We start from the raw sequence: 18,097 nt of genomic DNA, 5'->3' as shown, positions 1-18,097 counted from the left end.
GGGTGCGCCCGGTTGATGAAGCTCGGCGCCTGGACCTCGCGGGCCATGCTCGTCGCCCACACCATCTCCCTCCCTGCCCTCCCTCCTCACCCACAACACACTCACGTACTTTACACCCCATGTTGATCCAGTGCACACCCGTTGGGCCTCCCGTGGCTGGTGGCACAGCTGCTCGCTTGAATGACTGGCAGGTCGCACCCCTCCGAATGCATGGGGGGCTCGAGAGCCCGCTCCCGATTCGGTGCCGCCGCTGGGCATGCTTGACCATCCCCTCCCTGCTGTTTGTTTGCTCCACATTCTCATTGAAACGGCTTCTTCAACCATAAAACCCAAGAAATCTGCCAGCCACATGCACAGAGGGGGTCTGCCTGCCTTGTTAGATGCCATCCATGGTCACCTCACAGGCTCAGCTGTTGCTTCGATACCTGACAATCCCGGCCACTGCAAACCCGATTTCACCCAATCCCCCCTACGTTGAGGATCTGGGTGAATAGAGGCACTCTTTCCACCCGCTGACTCCCGCCCGACTCCACACGGTGTGTCTGGCTGGCGTTTGGCACGTGACCCGCGAGCGTCCGGCACGGGGCCGGAGGGCCAAGAAAGATTCCCGTCTCCATGGCCAAGCCGCGCCCAATATGGCTCATCAGCCTTGGCCCTGCACAGCGCATGCCGTCGATGCCCTCAACCGGCGATCTTCTGTATGCCGTGGTAGACCGGCTGCTGGGTACGACCAAGCTGTGCGCGCGAGATGTGGTGACTGAGGAATCTGGACCGGCGACCGCGTGGTGATCACCACCGTGGACAGATCCTCATTACAAGCGCGGAGAGGATCTTCCGTATTGGCTACTCAGGAAATCATTTTGAGATTTAGGGGGAAAGCATCAGCGGGGAATCAATGGAGGGGGATCACTTGTTGCACTGGGCACCGGTGGACGAGGTTAGAGGCTCATAATGCGATGTCACAGGACATCTCCGCAAAATCCTGCGATTGGCAGAGTGAAATTGAGTACGATGGGATTCTGGACTCTTGTCGTTGAGGTGGAATCTCTGCGGAGCCGCAGATCTCCGAAACCCTACCCGTACCTCGAATCGTCCAGCGATTACCCAACGGTTGTGCACCAGCGCGTTGGTAATGTAAGGATATACCCCAGCTTGAACGTCGCATGTCCTCATAATAATTCACCTGCCATCTCGTGGTATTACATAGTCCGGGTTCATGTCTCATCAAAAGTCAGTAATATATTAATGACGGAGGCGTATCAGCTGTCGACGGCGGAGAGGGTGGCGAAGGTCCCCTCACGAAGGCGTTTCTTCTGTTTTGGACCTTCCTTAAAGCACCTGGACAGGCATGCATCGGCTGGCCCGCCCTCGCCACCCTCCTTGAATGTCTTGGTGTCGGCCTCCCATGGAAATGCTGCTGCTGCTCAGCGAGTGCCGTTCCGGAGGACATGGGGGTCCGTCGATGGCGCGCAAGCGGCATGCATCAAGCATGTTATCGGCATGCTAAGCGTCGAGGACCGTCGCAGCGTGCGCCTGGTCTGCAAGGCCTGGTCCACGGCAGCGAGGGAGACGCTCACGGAGCTGTGCCCAGACTCATACGCCCGCCCATCCCGCATCACCCGAGCCCGCTACCCATCACTGGAGTCGGTGGACCTCACCATGCTGCGTGGCTGGGGCCGGGCTGGCGAGGAGTACTGGGTGCCGGCACTCGTACAGGCACGTCGCCGCAGTGGGTGGGGGTAGTCGTGCAGTGACTAATCGCGATGCTGCCGATTCAAATGTTTCAGCAGGCAAAGCCACCCAGGGACGGCGCACCTGCAGTGTCCTTTGGCGGACAGGCTCATGGCATCTATGATGATGCATTGGGCGTCGCATTGGGGGGAGCATTGGCAGAAGCGATCAAGCGTCGTGTTCCGAAAGGCAAACAAACACCGTTCGGCATGCACCTCCAGCCTCTCCCCTGGCCTGCTCCACTTGCCAACCATCGGCCGCCTCCCCTGCCCTCATCACAGCTGGACCTGAAGCACCTGACACTGGGTCACTCCAATGGGATGCGGGCCCAGGTCCTGCGTCAGATCTGCCGCATGCCCAACCTGCAGAGCCTGCACCTGTCGCGCAAGCAGCTCCTGCCCGGCAGCCACGCGGAGCTGGCCAACCTTCCCCAGAGCCTGCGCGCCCTCTCCCTGACCTGGGTCAATGGCACCTCCCCCCAGGTGATTTGATCCTGGATGTTGTGTATGTGGGCCATGAGGTTGTGCTGGGTGTCATGGCTGGCGGCGGCTGGGCAGCCCCTCCGAGCGATGCATCGCACACCATGGAGTGACAGTCGCCCGTGCCACACCTCTGGAATGCGACGCACTGCCCCACATCATGCACTCACCCACCACACCCTCTGTTCCCACACACGAATAGTCGTCTGGCGACCTGACCTCCCTGGAGCTGGGCGCTCTCTGGCACGGCATGCTCGAGGCGGTGGCCGCCGTGCTCTCCTTGCCTCAGCTGGAGCGCCTGGAGCTGCGGGGCTGCGCGGGGCTGGACGGCGGCGCGCTGCGCGGCCTGGCGGGCATGCCCGCGTTGCGCGCGCTGAGGCTCTCCTCCTGCGGCCAGCTGGACGCGGCGGCGCTGGCGGCGCTGGGGTCGGCGCCCGCGCTGCGCGACCTGGCGCTGGTCAACTGCCGGCTGGAGGGCATGGGTGGCCTGGCGCCGCTGCGCGGCCTCCGGCGCCTGGACCTGGGCGGGTCCACCTGCGCCGAGGAGGCCGGGGTGCCGGGGCTGGAGGCCCTGCTCGCCGCTCTGCCCGCCCTGGCCCATCTGGAGCTGGCGTGCCGGGGCGGGGAGCTGGGCGCGCTGGCGCGCGTCGCGGGCGCGGGCGGCCTGCCCGCGCTGCGCACGCTGCGCCTGGCCGAGGTGCACGGCGGCGACGCGGGCAAGGAGCTGGCCGCGCTGGCCCGCTTCCCCGCCCTGGCCGCCCTGGGCGTCTCGCTGGAGGGCGGCGAGGCGCTGGTCGCACGCCTGGCGGCGCTGGCGCCGCTGCCCCTCACGGCCCTACGCCTGGCGCACGTGCCGGCGCTGGACGCTGCCGCGCTGCGCGCGCTGCGCGCGCTGCGCTCCCTGCGCTCGCTGGCGCTGCACGCCGCGGCGCTGCCCGACGGCTGGGCGCCGCTGGCGCTGGCGGCCGCGCTGCCCGCGCTGGAGCGCCTGGACCTCAGCCACCTGACTTGCCCGGGGACGGCCATGGACGCACGGCACGCGCACGACGGCGCGTGCCTGGCCCGCCTGGTCTCCCTGCGCTGCGTCGGCTGCTCCACGGCGCTGCACCGCGCACTGGCGGCGGGCCTGCACACCGCGCCGAGCCTGGAGCAGGCCAGCCTGGCGCACGGCTGGACCAGCGACGCCGATGTCGCGCCGCTGGCCGCGCTGCCCGCGCTGCGCCGGCTGGCGCTGACGGGGACGGGGCGCGGGGCCTCGCTGAGCGCGGGCGGGCTGCGCGCGCTGGTGGGCGGGTCGCGCTCGCTGGCCCGCCTCGTCGTTGACGCGGGGTGGGACCAGGACGAGGGGCTGAGCGCCGCGCTGGACGCCGCGCCGCGCGTGCTGTGCCAGGTGTGCGAGGGCGAGGTGCTCCTGGACGAGGCGCTGTCCGCCACCAACCTCGGGCGCCTGGAGCCCTTCAACCCCTGCCGCCCTGCCGCGGAGTAGGGGGCCGGCGGGAGCAGGGGCGCGAGGAGCACCCTGCGCCTGGACATAGCCTCCTTGGCTGCTGCAACCGGTTTCGGAGGCCCTGCCCCCCCACCCCGAGCGGCAAGGCACCCAAACACCCTGGCACCTTCCGCTGGGGCGATTCCGTGCCAGGCCGCAAGTCGCGCAGCCCCCTTCCCCTGCGTTCCCTGTGCCTCGCCCACAAGGGCACCACCCAACACAACCTTTTCCACAGCAGCAAGCACACTCTGCGACAGAGGTGCTGTGTGCGCCCCAAGCCTCCCAAGATGCCCCCACGTTCAACCTTTCATCGTCTGCCACTCCGCCCTTGCTCTGCCGTGTACCTTGTCTCCAATACTTGCGTCCGTCCATCCCGCCTCCATGCGAGAAGACTGGGCCTCCCGAGATCATCCCCCGTCTTCGATCCCATAAGCCCTGGCCCATTCAGCTGGTGCCCCCTCTTCCCTCCCTCTGTTCCTTACCGTGTACGATTCTTGATCACTCTCACTGTATGCACCCTTGTAATAACCGGAACACTGCAGTGTGTCTTGGGAGGGGTGGAGGGGACGGGAGGGAGCACTTGTGAACAGGAAGAATGAAGGAGGGCACTGATTCCCAGAACCTCCCCAGAGGCTTCCCGCCCTGTCAGGCTCCTCCTCTCCGTCCAGACAGGAGCCGCAGGGCCAAGGCCTCCTGGTCCTCGAGTGTCGCCGGCACCATGCCCATGTGCGCCACCTCGGCGCCAGCCTGCATGCGTCAGCAGGGGTGCGCGGAATCGGCACAGCAGGGCATGTTGGGAGCCGGCATGCAAACCAGTCGTCTCCAAGGGAGGAGCTTGCCGCCCTTGGATTCACAAAGGCTCTGACAGCATATCCCCTCAACAGCCCCACCCCACCCACCTCCTCCCGCAGCTCCGCCCCACGCCCATTCCTGAAGCGCCCGCCAAACTTCTCCTCCTCGCTCTCCTCGCCATCCGAGGCGGCACTGGCAGACTCTTCCTCCCCTTCCATGGCCTCCTCCCTCTCACGTGCGAGGCGCTTGGCCTGCAAGTGAGCATCGGGGGAGGATATGGAGAGTCCTGTTCGTCGAGACTTCTGGTTGCAAGTGTCAGAACCAGGATAGGCAGAAAGATACCCCTGACGCCAGCAGGCCTGATGCCCTCCCTGTGCCTGGCCCCCCTTGGCTCACCCTCTTGGACTCCCGCTCTTCCTTTCTCCTGGCACGCTGCTCCGCCTTGTCCAGAGCGTCGCGCTGCGCCATCTGTGTCCGCACGTGCTGTGCACGCTGCGCCGCCGTCTCGTGCCCCTCATCGCTCCTTTGGGTTGCAGAGGGAAGGGACGGGTGATGACCTGATCCCAGGTCGGGACTGTGTGGAGCCATCTGCACTCGGCAGGTGCTCAACAGCCCACACCACACCCCAACCCCCAAAACAGGCATGCCAGCCCCTGCAACCCCTACCTTGCCGCTCCCTCTGGAACGAGCTGCGCCAGCGGGTCCACCGCCTCCCCCTCCTCATCAAACACCATTCTGCTGCTGCTGGGTCGGTCGGGGCGGATGCGCAACCGCTTTTTCTTTCCTGTTGACTGGCTCGCGGCCAGATTCAAGATGGGTTCCTCGGCCACAGCCTCGCTCACTCCCAGGGCGTCACGCTGCTTCACCACCAGGAAGTCATCCTTCTCATCTGGAGGGGGCCCAGATGGCCCTGCCTCTCTCGCATGTGCCCTGCCCTCTGCTGCTTCCTCCTCCTCCCCGCTACTATCACTGGCCCCGCCCTCGCCTTCGTCCCGCCTTTCAGCACCCGGGCCCTGAGCTGCGCCGCGCTTGAGGAAGCGTAGCTTGGGGGCGGCTGCAAGGCCGAGGCTGGCAGCGTACTCGCCCGCCGGCAGGGCAGCGGCGTCAAAGACGGACCTGTTTGGCTGCAGGTGCACCGAGCGTAGGTAAGAGGTGCAGGCTCTCTGGCCCAGGCCCTGTGAGGAGGCGTGGATTTGCATTTGAATTGAGTAGGACAGTGCAGGTGAAGAAGGTCCCAAGTATTGTCGGGCCAGGAATGGTCTGTGCAAAGACTCAAAGGATCCATGGCCGCTGCGCTCATGTGGCGATGGCATCTAGGGATCATAGACGCTGCATGACGCTCTGCAGCGCAGCACCAACACCGCCTGTCGCCCTCCTCACACACACACCTTGATCTCGGCGTCCTTCGACAGCAGGGCCTGCAGCGCCGGGGTCACAGACTGGATCTTTTCCGGGTTGTGGCGCAGCTGCTTGATGGGTATCTTGGCCTCACCCAGCGAGGCCAGCATCCCCTCGCTCTCGCTGGGCAGCAGCAGGAGCAGGCTCTTGCCAGCCGCCATGTATCGCGCGGTACGGCCCACCCTGTGGATGTAGGCCGCACTGTCCTCTGGACAGTCAGCCTGGCATCGTGGTGGGGAGAGAGGATCGGAAAGAGTTCATGCGGAACGCACAGCCGGCGGCTGAGGGGCAAGGCGCTGCCCGATGAAGTGGCCTTGCACAGCAGCTGCTCCTTGACGTTTGGGTATTCGTGCAAAACACTCACAAGAGCCCCAAATGCCCACCTTCCCTAGACCCTGAACCACCTGAATGACCCAGTCGACGGTGGGGAAGTCGAGGCCGCGTGCAGCAATGTCTGTGGCAAACAGCACCATGGCCTTGGACTCACAAAAGTCGTAGAAGACTATGAAGTGGGGTGAGGGATGGGCAGGGTTGTAACTTTCGAACTGAAAACAGGGACTGCCTGTTTGAAGCCCCTGGGCCGTGCAGAAAGGTGCCTGCATACTTGGACGCGACTGCACAGACAGGAAACCTGTAGGCACAGATTGCCATACTGTCACCAAAACTCACCGCCCATGCGCTTGTACTGGTTCAGACGCCCGTGCAAGGCGCGGAGGGGGACCCCTGGCCGGAGCTTGCGGAATGCCTCAAAGTAGAACCGAGTTTGTTTGCAGGTGGACAGGAAGATGATGATCTTTGCCTGGGCGGGTCAGGGAAGGCTGGCTTGAGGCTAGAATGGGGAAGTGAGGCCGCGCAGGGCGCCGGGGCAGGCAGCAGGGTCCCTGCTGCGACCCTTCTTGAAGGAGCATTGCCCCGCCGGCCACAGGCTTCCACTAGGGCAGTAGTCGTATGGTGCGTTCTGGAATCCCCCACCCACCCACTGCACTGCCCTGCACTGACCTTGAGGTGGGAGCGGATGAATGACCACAGGATGTCCGTCTTGTCCTGGAGGGGGCAGACAATGTACGCCTGCTGCAGCTTGATGGGGGTGGGCACCTCGGCCTCAGCGTGGACGGCCAGGTACTCGGGGCTGCGCAGGCTCAGCCGGGCCAGGTCCTTGACCGACTTGGTCTGCGTGGCAGAGAACAGCAGCGTCTGGCGCTGAGCCGGCAGGTTGTCCACGATGGCATTAAGTGCCGCCGAGAAGCCCTGGCGCATGGGATTACACAGGGGTGGGGGGATGAGGAAAAGTGGGAATGTGGGTGAAAGACGACGAGATTGATGTCGAGGATGTGATCAGGCACTTCGCCTCCCTTCAAACGCAGGGGCAGTCATTCAGGGCACGTCAGGGTGGATGGTAAGAGAGAGCCCTCATCAGAAATTTAAGCAGCACGAGGAGCTGACCTCTAGCGCACACACTCCCATGCCATTCACTCACCAGGTCCAGGATGCGGTCCGCCTCATCCAGCACCAGGATCTTGACCCCGGAGCAGTCAAACCCCGCCGTCTCGTCCATGTGCTGCAGCAGGCGGCCCGGCGTCGCCACCAGGATGTTCAAGGAGGAGATGCGCGACTGCTCCTCGGCGACGTCCTTCCCACCCACCAGGAGGCCGGCGCTGAATTCATGCTTGGCGCCCACCTTCCTCAGCTCATTGAAGATCTGGAGCAGGGGGGTGGATGCGATGTACAAGGGCCCTGAGAGGATTGGACCTGAAGCTGCCTGGGTTCCAGTCCAGTACTCATCCAGATTGGTTTCACGAGCCGCTCACAATCCAAAGAGGCAGAGCGAGCTCTAGGGTGCTTCTAGGTAGGCTCTAGTCGCAAGAGAAGACATTGAAAAGCCCTGCAACAGGCAATCCCAAATGCGACCAATAGTACCTGAAGTGCTAGCTCACGCGTGGGAGTGAGAATGAGGGCACCCAGACCGTCCAAGGCGCCCCACTGCTGCCTGTAAAGGCACTCCAGAACCTGGCAATCAAGGGGAGACAGGTGAAAGGCATCATCATTGGTGAGTTCCTGAATCCTGGGGACTGCGGACCCGATTCTGGAGCCAATAGGGATCTGATGGGCTTCACATCTCCCCAGTGGCTGTGGTGCATGGAAGCAGCGGCAGGCCAGCCATCCAGTACCTCCATCCGCACCACTCACCGGGATCAGGAAGGCCAGGGTCTTGCCAGATCCTGTCTTTGCGGCCCCCAGCACATCCCTCCCCAGCAGAGCATGGGGCAAGACCGCCCTCTGCACTGCGGTGGGACGAGTGAATTTGGCAGCAGCCAGCCCCTCCTTGGTGTGCCGGGAGAGCGGCAGGCCGTCAAAGGTGCGAGAGGCAGGCCAGGTGGTCACTCCTTCAGGTGCGGCAGGCAGGGACAGTGGGTTTGTTCCAGGCTCTGGCGCATTTGACCGCAAAGCAGCCTCTATTTGCTTTATTTCCTCCGCATCCACTTCCGACCGCTTCCGCTGGCGGGCATGGTGTCCCCGAGCACGCTTCGCGGGCGCCCATGTGGAGCGTGTCAACAAAACATATGGGTTATATTATATATTGCATTAATTGCCTCTTGGACCTGATGGCATGGCTTGCTCACGCTGAGTATCGTCGGGGTCTTCTTCTCTGCGCGCCGGCGCCCCAGGACGGTCGCATGCACACCCGGCTTCATGTCGAACAGCTCCACACAGACATGAGCGCGAAATTAACAGCACATTGCCAGCAAATGTCTTGTAATTTCATCGGCCGGTGTTGAGAGCGAGATCTCATCACGTCCCCTGTGGCCAACGAAGCAAAGGGAATAGCAGGAAGTACGTGGGACGAGGTCGCGACCTCACGATGATCGTCACCGCGCAAGATGGAATGCTTGTGGGTGCTGGGTTGACCCTCGCTGGAGCAGCCACGATATTTTACAGGCGAAAGCAGCTGAATGCCTTCAAGCTGGCCTACTTCCTGGCATGGCCCACGCTGGGTTCGGCAGTGATAGTTGCCTGCATGCCCGAGCGAGCCGCATTTGAAGAGGTGGGTGACGGCTTGGAAGCATGGTTATCTCTCTGGGAGGGACAATGGAGTATCTGAAGCTGCTATGCGCACTTAAATCCCTTTTCCCGTTCCCTCCCTGTCCTGAGTAGGAGCTTCGGAAGGAGCACCACCTAGACTCTGACAGCAAAAGGGAGAGTCAGGCCCTTGCCCGTCTGCAAATGGAGAAGCTAAGAGCGATTGCAGCCGGAGAGGACAGCACCACGCGCCAATGAGTCCTGGCCACAATTGTGCGTCTTGGTGACTTGGAAGTCGGTCCATTGACTGCTGGTGTCTTCCTCTCCTTTGGAGTCCCTAGTCCAGGTGCCTATGTATTCTGAATCTTCCTCTGTGTGCCCCTATTTAACATCAAGCAATGATACAGTCCTGCACGTCATTACAGTATTACCTCTATTCAGAATCTTTTTCCTTGAGCTGTTGACAAGCATCGTACAGGAGCCGGGCCTCGTCAAAGCTGAAACCCCTCCTCTGCAGCCAGCCATAAAATTTGGCAATATCTGCAGCGGATGACCTACCTCTCACGAGCTCCAGACGTGCTTGACACTTTCTAAAAGCTTCTGCCTCCCGGGCGCCATCACCGTCCACGTCTGACTGGGCGCCCAGTCCCTCGTAACGCCACAGCTCGAGAAAGTGCCGCAGCTGAAGCCCCTGCTCTCCAAAATGGGCACTGAGCGCTGCCTTCTGGTGATCCTGGTCGATGCCCAGATGTTTCATCTCCTGGGCAGGATGATCGAGGAAGGGCTGCTCAGTCTAAAAACATGATGCCCTGCCCATTGGCCAGGCAGATGCAGTGCAGAAGTATAAGCATGCAGCAGGTACTTCCTGCCCCGGCGAGCCAACTAATCACTCTCCCCCCATCCACTGCAGCTCACATACTGCAGCTTCCTGGGAGACCAGAGCTGTTGCCGCCACTTACTACGCACATAGACCTCCGCGTACTCTGCATCTCCTGTCAGACCCTAAGGGAATGAGGGTAGCATTGGGAGCAGCAGCTTGTGGGAGTGTCTGCAGGCACAACGACAAGAGTGCCCACTCTGCACTCCCCTTGGACATCAAGTCTGCATGCAGGCTGGCACCTCATCCCACCACTTTCTCCAGATCATGCAGCGCCTGCTCGATGCTGTCCGGGGGATGGCCCTTCTCCAGCAACTTCTCGGTGAGCTTCTTGGCCGGGTATCGGCGAAGATTCAGGAGGCGCAGTGCGGCTTCCTTGGCTGTTGCCCTGCGAAAGTGAAAGTTAAAGGTGCATTCCAGGCCGGCGTGTAGAGCAATTGGGGCAATATTGTGTGCCACAGGGGTACTAGCTTCCCTGCCCTACTTTGGTGCAGCTGGTGTCTTCCAATCTGCACTCTGGCATGTCGTGTGCAGGCATGCCCCCAGCCATGAACGTCTTGCGTGTCGCCGACTTTTCATCATCATCGGGGAGGTCCACTCTATGCTGGATCCATGTGATACCATGCAGGAGGGTGGTGCAACTGGAGCGTGCTGGAACACTCGGAGGATGACTGAGGGCAGCATGCGCATTGCAGTGCAAAGAAGGATCACAGACTAAAATTTCAGTGTGAATGTGATGTACATAATTGAATCAGACTCGCTTGTCAGAGAAGTTCAAAGAAAAATCGTGATTGCCGTGGCGGTGAAGTAGTCCCGTGCACCCTCCCCCACGGAAGCAACTTAACCCAGGCCGGCTTCTGAGAGCGCGCCGCGGGGTTTCGCCTGGTCTGGACCGTACTCCGGTCATCACGATCTCCTTTACCTCGCATTTTCTGCATCTTATCACCCATCGCGAGGCTTCAGGATTCCTGTCGGCATGTATTCCCGGTACCGCGTCTGATTCATCATGGACTCCGACTACCCCATCTTCCAGGCTAGCGCCTCCCGGGACAGATCCCTGGACTGGAGGCGCAGGCTGCAGGTCATAGCCTATGCGGCAGCCCTGGGTGTATGTGTGCAGTGCTACAACCGGGGCGTCACCCGGGTCCTGAAGGCCATCCGGAGGTGGGTCTTGCTTTGGGATCCTTGCCTGCAGGCAATGGGCGTGTGAGGGAGGAGGCAGGAAGGCTGGCAACCCCTGTGCCCACACCACCCTGCAGGGGGATCACTGCCGCGGTGGCAGCCTATATCGAGGACCGTGGCGGCATGAAACTGTTCACCCTGGAAGGTGAGGGGGGTCAGGGGGCGTTCGACATCCTGTGACAGCGGGCCGGGCCTGCATGCATCAACAGCAAGGCTCCCTGCCAGCCCACACACATGCACCGGACGTAAAACCCTCACCCGGTGCCCAGAAGATCTGGACGACGGCCACCCGCACGCCCTGCGCACGCCGTTTGCCCGCTACGCCGCACGCTACGCACGCTCTGGCCTCAAATCCGGGGGTGCCTCCCCCCACGGCGAGGAGCACAGCCCCACCTCCCCCCTGGCCGGCCCCGACTCCTCCGACTCCGGCAGGTGGGCGGGTGGGTGGTGAGCCTGTGCCAGGCGTCAGGATGCGGCCACTTTGGGCATGATGGAAGGACCTGTTTGGGACGCATCCACCAAGACCTCAACCCTCAGCTAAACCCTCTTTGTCCTCTTGTTACATCTCTTTGGCCCCTTTGCACCCCAAGGCCACAAGCCAACACCCCCCCCTCCTCCCGCGCCCCCCCCCCCCGCAGCGGGGTCATCGACGACCTGCCCAACTTCTTCGAGAGCACCAAGTTCTTCTCCTGCCTGGAGGCGGAGGACGTGCGGGGCCTGTACGCGGGCACGGGGCGCGTGACCCTGGGCCCCCACGAGCCCCTCTTCAACGCCGGCGACCCCAGCGAGTCCGGCATCTTCATCGTGGTGGAGGGGCGGCTGGGCACCTACCTACCCGCACCCGAGCCGCGCGGCGGCGGCGCCGACCCCTCCACGGACCGCCTGCTGGTCAACGTCCTGGTCTACGGCGAGAGCGTGGGCGACCTGGACGTGCTGGACGGCGCGCCGCGCGCCGCCTCGGCCGCTGCGCTGGCCGAGGGGTGCACGCTGGTGCAGGTGCCGCGCGACCTATTCTTGAACTTCATCCTGGCGCGTCCCGCCACCCTGCTGGTGTACCTGCAGAAGGTGCGGGGTTGTTGTTTGGGAGCAGGGCAGTTGGGGCTGGCGGAGGGGCAGGGCTGAGCGCGCTGATCAGGTCCATGCCCAGCCCTGCCAGCAACGGGCATGCAACCTCACCGTTGACCCAGCCGTGGACCTACCCTCCCTGCCCCGGCTCCTCGGGCTGCGACCCTAAGTGTCATGCACCCTGCCCTGCCCTCCATTTCTCTTTAGTACCACCATCTTCTCCCCCACTTGAAGGAAACACAAAAACCAAACTCTCCCTCCCCACAAACACACCCTACCCAAGGCCATGGCACGACTGTGGCGCGTGTCCCACTTCGTGCTCTCCGACTTCCTGCAGCTGCCCCTGGAAGACTTCAAGGGCCTGGAGATGGACGGCGTGCTCCCCGGCCTACCGCCCCTGCGCACCGGCCAGGCGGCGGAGGAAGGCGGGTCGGGGGCCTCAGCGCCCTCCAGCCCGGGGTCGGCCACCGCCAGCGGCGCGGAGGACGGGTCCTCGGCGCCGGGGTCCCCCGCCGCCGCGCCTCGCCGCCAGGGCATCCTCAAGGACAAGGGGGCCGCTGCGCCGCCGGGGACCGCCGCGGTGGAGTGCCCGACCTCGCGCAGGGTGGTGACCATGGGGCGGCGGCGCGTCAGCTTCCACAGCGAGCAGGCCAGCCCCTTCCGGGAGGCCATGGCGGGGGCCACGGCGGGGCTGGCCCGTGCCGCCGCCGCCGCCGCCGCGCTGCCGGAGGACACGGCGTGCCTGAAAGAGGGCTGGGACGTCGTGGCGCCGCATGTGCGCGATTTTGAAGGGGGGGGTGGAGGGGTGAATATCTGGGAATGTGGTGTGAGGCTTGCGCTCTGTGTGCTCATCGTTGGGTTTCGCTTGGACTGGGAAAGATAGGGTGCAGTGCCGGATTTCCTGCATCATGAATTGCCCTGCCTGCCGCCCCGGGTTCCCCCCTGCGCTCGCCCTGTTATCCCGCTCCGACCTCCCCACCAAACCATACACTCTGCGCAGGAGACGGGCATCCGCGAGGCGAGCTGGGAGCAGCTGGCGGCTGGGCTGGGCAGGCGCCGGGTGGTGGCTCCCATGGAGCAGTTGCACGACCAGGACGCGCTCGTGCACGCTTTCTACGTCGTGCTGGAGGTGAGGCGATGTAGGGTGACCCTCGTGAAGACTGCACGAAGGGTTAGACTCTCTTGGAGCATCTCACAGGACTGGGGACGACTCAGGACACCTGATGCTGGGAAAGGGCTCTTGCCTTGAAACATCCGTCTGGCTGGACGCCCGCGGGGCGGCCCGGCTCTTGCGCGCCTCGACCCACAGTCAGGACAATTTTCATGCACGCATCACACCAGCAACCCCCGCCGTCCTTTCCCCTCAGGGCACGCTGGTGGCCACTCGGGTCAGGGAGGGACAGGAGCCCAGGACCGCCTCGGTGCTGCCCGGCAGCCTGGTCAGCTGCGCCGCCTTCCTCTCCTCCACTCGCACCAAGTGCGAGTTTGCGGCCGGCGGGGAGCCCTGCCTGCTCGCGGGATTCGGTGCCCGGGAGCTGAACAGTCTGCTGTATGACGATTCGGGTGGGCGAGGGAGTGGTCTGGTGGAGGGGACTGGTGACAGGCTGCTTCACTGCACGCACAGGGTCTGAGGCTCGGTGGATGCCCTGGGTGCACTGCCTGGGCTCCAGGGCGCACTTCGACGCCGCCCAGGCATGCACGCGCGCACATCCCACGTTCACCGGGAACTGTCTTTCCTTGATTGCACACTGCACATCACGTGCCCCCCCCCCCTTCCCCCACACCACCGACAGATTCCCTGGCCAACCTGGCCAGCCCCCAGCCGTCAGGGGTGTGGAGCCCCTGCTTCGGCGCCTCGCCCTCCGGCCAGTCGCCGGTCGACGGCCCCTGCGGCGTCGACCCGGCCGCGGCCCTCCTCCGGTCCCGCGGCGCGCGCAGCCTAGCGCGCCAGTCCCACACCAGCAACCTGGCCCCCCCTGGAGCGGGCCGGCAGCGCCCTGGCAGGGACGGCGGGCGCGGCCGGGATGCCGGGCACCGACGTGGCCGAGGGCCCGAAAGCGAGGCCCGCCGTGCCCGCCAGCCCCCTGCGGCCGGGCGCGGCGGCCAGCCGCCCCGACGCGGTCGACGAGCCCGCCGCGGCCCCGGCCGCCCAGTCCCGCCGCAACGCCTCGGGCCTCCTACGCGAGGCCCTGGAGGGTAGGGGCGCCGCGCCCCCCGCCCCAGCCGACGACAATCCGACCGGCGGCGAGGCGGACGCCGGTCAGGACTGCCGGCCGGAGCGGCGGGGACCTGGGGTGGGCTCCCCCGAGGCGCGCGAGCCCCCACCCCCCACTGACGCCCCCGCCCCTCTGTCGAGCACGCTCAAGTCGGCGGTGTACATCGACCTGCTGCTGGGCGCGGCGCGCGCGCTGGGGCCCGTGGTGCGCCAGTTCACCTCCCTGGGGCTGAACCGCGTGTGGCTGCACGCAGGGGACGTGGTGTACCGCCAGGGCGACGTGGCGGAGTGCATGTACGTGGTGATCTCGGGGCGCGCGCGCCTGCTGCACCGCGCCTCGCGCGGGCGCGAGGTGGGCGTGGAGGACGACGTCGGCCGCGGCGAGTCCATGGGCGCGGTCTGGGCGCTGGCGGGCGGGCGCCACGATACCTCCGCCATCTGCATCCGCGACGCGGAGCTGTGCCGCCTGACGCGCGGCTCCTTCGAGCTGCTCTGCGCGCTGCACCCGCGCGCCGCGGCGCGCGTGCTGCAGGGCATGGCCGAGCGCCTGGCCGCCTCCCAGAGCAACCGCGGGCGGGGCGGGGTGGCGGGGGTCCAGCGCGAGACGCTCGACGCGTGAGTTTGCTGGGGGTGGGGGGGGGGGTGGGAGGTGGGGACACGGGGGGGTGCGGTTCCTGGGCTGGCGTTCTGAGACGTCTGATTGGTGCGGGGAGCGATGCCCAGGGTCTAAGTGACAGGAAGGTCGACCCGGCTCGCGCACATAGCAGCGGTGCTCTGAGAGCTGGCACATCCAAGCCTCCAGGCACCTGCACGTCGGTGACTCGTACGGGGCCGGTCATCTTTGCCAAGGCAGCGGCGCTCTGGATGGGTCCAATCACGTGCACCATATCCCTCAGCATCCAACTTCTCACCACCTCGCGCACAACTCCCCTGTCCCAGGACGTCGCTGGGGGAGACGGCGGTGTGGAAGAAGGGCGGCAACCGGCGCCGGGGCGAGATCGTGACCATCGCCGTGCTCCCCGCAGGTGGGTCGACAGGGTGGGGGCCATCAAGGTTCTGCTTGGTAGGTGAAGGGGTGCGTGGTGAGGGACTGGTGTCAGGTTGGACCAGGGATGTATATCATGAGTCCTGAAGGAGCCCTCGGTCGTTGGGGCTGTGGTGAAGATCCCCAATGACCCCAGGAAGCTTGTGTCAGGATTCTTCTGTAGGCAGTCCGCCACACTTCCAGAGCTGTCAGCCCCATCCGCCCCTCCCTCCCAACTCCCCAGGGCGTGTGAGCGGTGGAGCTTCTGCGATGGACCCCGTGACGAGGCTGGCGACGGAGCTGCGGGGGACGCTGGAGCTGATGTGGGGTCCCACTCTGCTCCTGGATGCCGCCAGCATCGCGGCCGCCTTCCCCACCACCCACGCGCGCCTGAAGTCCAGCTTCCACAGGTCCAAGGTCTGCTCCTGGATGGCAGCGCAGGAAGAAGAGTTTAGGTGAGCCGAGCGGTAGGGTGGGGGAAGCAGGGTTGGGAAGGAGTGGGCCCTCGCTGGCACCTGGGTGGCCTGTTGAGTGAGTCTGATTGGGCAGTGGAGGGCCCAGCAGAACCTTACATAATAGTGCTCAAGCAAGGATCTTTGGGGAACTAAACTCCAAAACACGTCTGTGGCTCAAGTTCAGATGGCTGCAGAAACAGAGAAAAGAACGCTTGCTGCAAGACACAGGAAAGCTCTGGGGCGCTATGCACAGGAGCACGAACTCACACTCCCCCACTTCCCTGGATCCCCAGGTTCATCATCCTTGTGGGCGACGGCCGCGACTCGCCATGGTCGCGCATCTGCGCAAGCCAGGCGGATTGCACCCTACTGGTGGCCGACCCAGCGTGCACCGCGCCGCAGGTGTCTGAGGGAGTGGTGACAGGGAGGCTTGAGACACCCTGGGCCAACTCCTCTCCACTGATGAGACGGAGGCTGGTTTTGCTTTGAAGCATAGGCAGTAGAGGTGTATGCACACCTACCAACACCTGCTCTGGCACCATCTGAAAGTTCGCCAAAGTCTTACCCCAGGTCCCCCCCACAAAAATCTTCTCACCCCATCAGGTGAGCACCCAGGAGCAGGCGCTGGTGTGGCAGAGCATCTCGCGCGCCGCGTCGCTGGTCACCCGCTCCAGCACGCTGCCGGACCTGCTGGCGGATGCTGCCTGGAAGCTGCTGGGCCAGGAGGGCCTGAACTCACTGCTGGGCGAGGGGGCGGCGCAGGGCGGCGGATCACCCAGTGGCACCGCCGGCGCGGCCAGCCTGAGTCTCTCCGCCCTCATGTGAGGCTGAGTGACGGTAGTTGCGGTTGGCCGGATGTGTTCGCTTGATGGGAAGACCAATGCACGCTGGCTCAAGTGCAGTAACGCGGGCCGAGCCTGGATCCTACGCCCCTTGTCCATCGAAACAGGCGCGTGGAGCTGGTGCTGGTGCACGCCATGGACGGCGTACCATCCGGCACCGCGGCCTGGCTGGACGCCCGTCCCCTGCTCACCCGCCACCACCACATCCGGCTTGGGTTTGAGCCAGACATGGCCCGCCTGTCGCGCTGGATGGCCGGTGAGCGTGGTGAGGGTTGGCCGTGCCGAGTGTCTTTTCCTTGGTTGCCTGCGTCCTGGACAACCTCAGGCACACTGGTGCGTGTCTGGCTTGCTGAGTAACCGCACACATTCCATGGGTGCGCCTGGCTGCACTGCAAACCTCAGCGTCTCTCCCTTCCCACCACGCGCCCGCCTGCAGACCGCGCGGTGGGCGTGGTGCTGAGCGGCGGCGGGAGCCGGGGCCTGGCGCACCAGGGGGTGCTCAACGCCCTGGCAGATGCGGGGGTGCCCATCGACGTTGTGGGTGGGACCTCCCAGGTGCGGTGGAGGGCGTGGGACTGTGATGCAAAGGCGTATTGTGCGGTGGCGAGGGAGGGAGTGGGAGCCAGCATCGGTTTGACAGGGGCCAGTCGAGTCACAGCAGCAGCCTTGAGAGCCAGTGTGCGATGGTGCTCAGCCAGGACATGGTTCGAGGGTGCCCTGGGGTCTTCTAGCCTCCCTCATTCGTCCCCTACCAACCCTCCGATCCATGCTCCCATCCCCTTCCCACGCACAGGGCGCCTTCATGGGCGGGCTGTACGCGCAGAACCTGCGCCGCTCGGCTATGGAGGATGCAGTGCGGCGATATGCCACAGAAATGGGATCCGTGCGGAAGCTGCTCATGGACCTCACCCTGCCCATCATTTCCGGTGTGTGCGATGTTGTGGGGTGGTGGCCTGGGGGCTGTGTTGGGTCACAGCATGATGTAAGGGGGGACATCTGGATCTTGGCGGGGTCAAACGCTGTGGAAAAGCCTGGGGCCGGCGGCGTGGCTCAACCAAGAGCGGAGTCTTCAAGCAACAGCCCATCCTCACTGCCCTCCCAGTGTTTAATGGCGCGGGGTTTGACCGGGTCGTGAGGGAAGCCCTGGGCCTGCAGCGCATCGAGGACCTCTGGCTCCGCTTCTTCTGCGTCAGGTGGGGGGGTTACGTGCATCAGCCATGGGAGGTCACACGCGTGATATGCGCCGGGTGCCGCAGGGCACTGGCCATGGGCTCAAGGGTCGCTGAGGGAGCGAGCTGGAAGCCTCCCATGCCGTCGCAGTGCAGTTGTGTGCTTCTTTGGTGACGCACGTGTACGCTATAGTACCTTGCAAACGTGCGGCACACCCCCCCCCCCATCCCACAAGCGTGCCCCCCTATCAGCCCCTGTCTCGGGTCCCATCTATCATTTCCCCCCAAACGATCCCAGTTCCTCCCCTGACCCCCCCCCCCCCCCCCCCCCCCCCCCCATTGCCCACCCCACCCGCCGCCGGCG

General features: G+C 64.5%; 3 protein-coding genes across 3 annotated transcripts in view; 2 read left to right on the top strand and 1 right to left on the bottom strand.

Annotated features, from left to right (window-relative positions):
• Positions 1 to 1,500: 1,500 nt before the first annotated feature.
• Positions 1,501 to 3,696, top strand: F751_3046 (hypothetical protein; the record flags this gene model as incomplete). Its single annotated transcript, XM_011398914.1, has 5 exons — positions 1,501 to 1,698; positions 2,013 to 2,213; positions 2,413 to 2,763; positions 2,908 to 3,060; positions 3,196 to 3,696. 5 exons carry the CDS (start codon positions 1,501 to 1,503, stop codon positions 3,694 to 3,696), a joined length of 1,404 nt encoding a protein of 467 aa, XP_011397216.1.
• A 645-nt stretch (positions 3,697 to 4,341) lies between these two features.
• On the bottom strand, positions 4,342 to 8,579 carry F751_3045 (putative ATP-dependent RNA helicase DDX10; the record flags this gene model as incomplete). The annotated part of the gene is made up of 12 exons (XM_011398913.1): positions 4,342 to 4,443; positions 4,596 to 4,739; positions 4,885 to 5,011; positions 5,155 to 5,663; positions 5,877 to 6,107; positions 6,270 to 6,388; positions 6,556 to 6,685; positions 6,886 to 7,134; positions 7,364 to 7,585; positions 7,804 to 7,893; positions 8,074 to 8,163; positions 8,508 to 8,579. The coding sequence occupies 12 exons, from the start codon at positions 8,577 to 8,579 to the stop codon at positions 4,342 to 4,344; spliced, it is 2,085 nt and encodes a 694-aa protein (XP_011397215.1).
• Positions 8,580 to 10,787: 2,208 nt separating this feature from the next.
• F751_3044 (Neuropathy target esterase) overlaps positions 10,788 to 18,097 on the top strand; it is a gene marked incomplete at both ends in the record, with an annotated part of 9,642 nt that continues 2,332 nt past the window's right edge. The window contains 17 exons of the mRNA XM_011398912.1: positions 10,788 to 10,945; positions 11,041 to 11,108; positions 11,233 to 11,395; positions 11,602 to 12,028; positions 12,312 to 12,404; positions 13,029 to 13,157; positions 13,396 to 13,591; positions 13,822 to 13,948; positions 14,385 to 14,858; positions 15,183 to 15,268; positions 15,512 to 15,722; positions 16,016 to 16,124; positions 16,326 to 16,543; positions 16,672 to 16,820; positions 17,001 to 17,119; positions 17,358 to 17,490; positions 17,667 to 17,757. Coding sequence (XP_011397214.1) covers positions 10,788 to 10,945; positions 11,041 to 11,108; positions 11,233 to 11,395; positions 11,602 to 12,028; positions 12,312 to 12,404; positions 13,029 to 13,157; positions 13,396 to 13,591; positions 13,822 to 13,948; positions 14,385 to 14,858; positions 15,183 to 15,268; positions 15,512 to 15,722; positions 16,016 to 16,124; positions 16,326 to 16,543; positions 16,672 to 16,820; positions 17,001 to 17,119; positions 17,358 to 17,490; positions 17,667 to 17,757 — 2,951 coding nt within the window. The remainder of the gene's footprint in view (positions 10,946 to 11,040; positions 11,109 to 11,232; positions 11,396 to 11,601; positions 12,029 to 12,311; positions 12,405 to 13,028; positions 13,158 to 13,395; positions 13,592 to 13,821; positions 13,949 to 14,384; positions 14,859 to 15,182; positions 15,269 to 15,511; positions 15,723 to 16,015; positions 16,125 to 16,325; positions 16,544 to 16,671; positions 16,821 to 17,000; positions 17,120 to 17,357; positions 17,491 to 17,666; positions 17,758 to 18,097) is intronic.

This window comes from Auxenochlorella protothecoides (assembly GCF_000733215.1).
Source record: "Auxenochlorella protothecoides strain 0710 unplaced genomic scaffold scaffold33, whole genome shotgun sequence".
Lineage (NCBI taxonomy): Eukaryota > Viridiplantae > Chlorophyta > Trebouxiophyceae > Chlorellales > Chlorellaceae > Auxenochlorella > Auxenochlorella protothecoides.
This window is presented reverse-complemented; position numbering and strand designations above follow the sequence as displayed.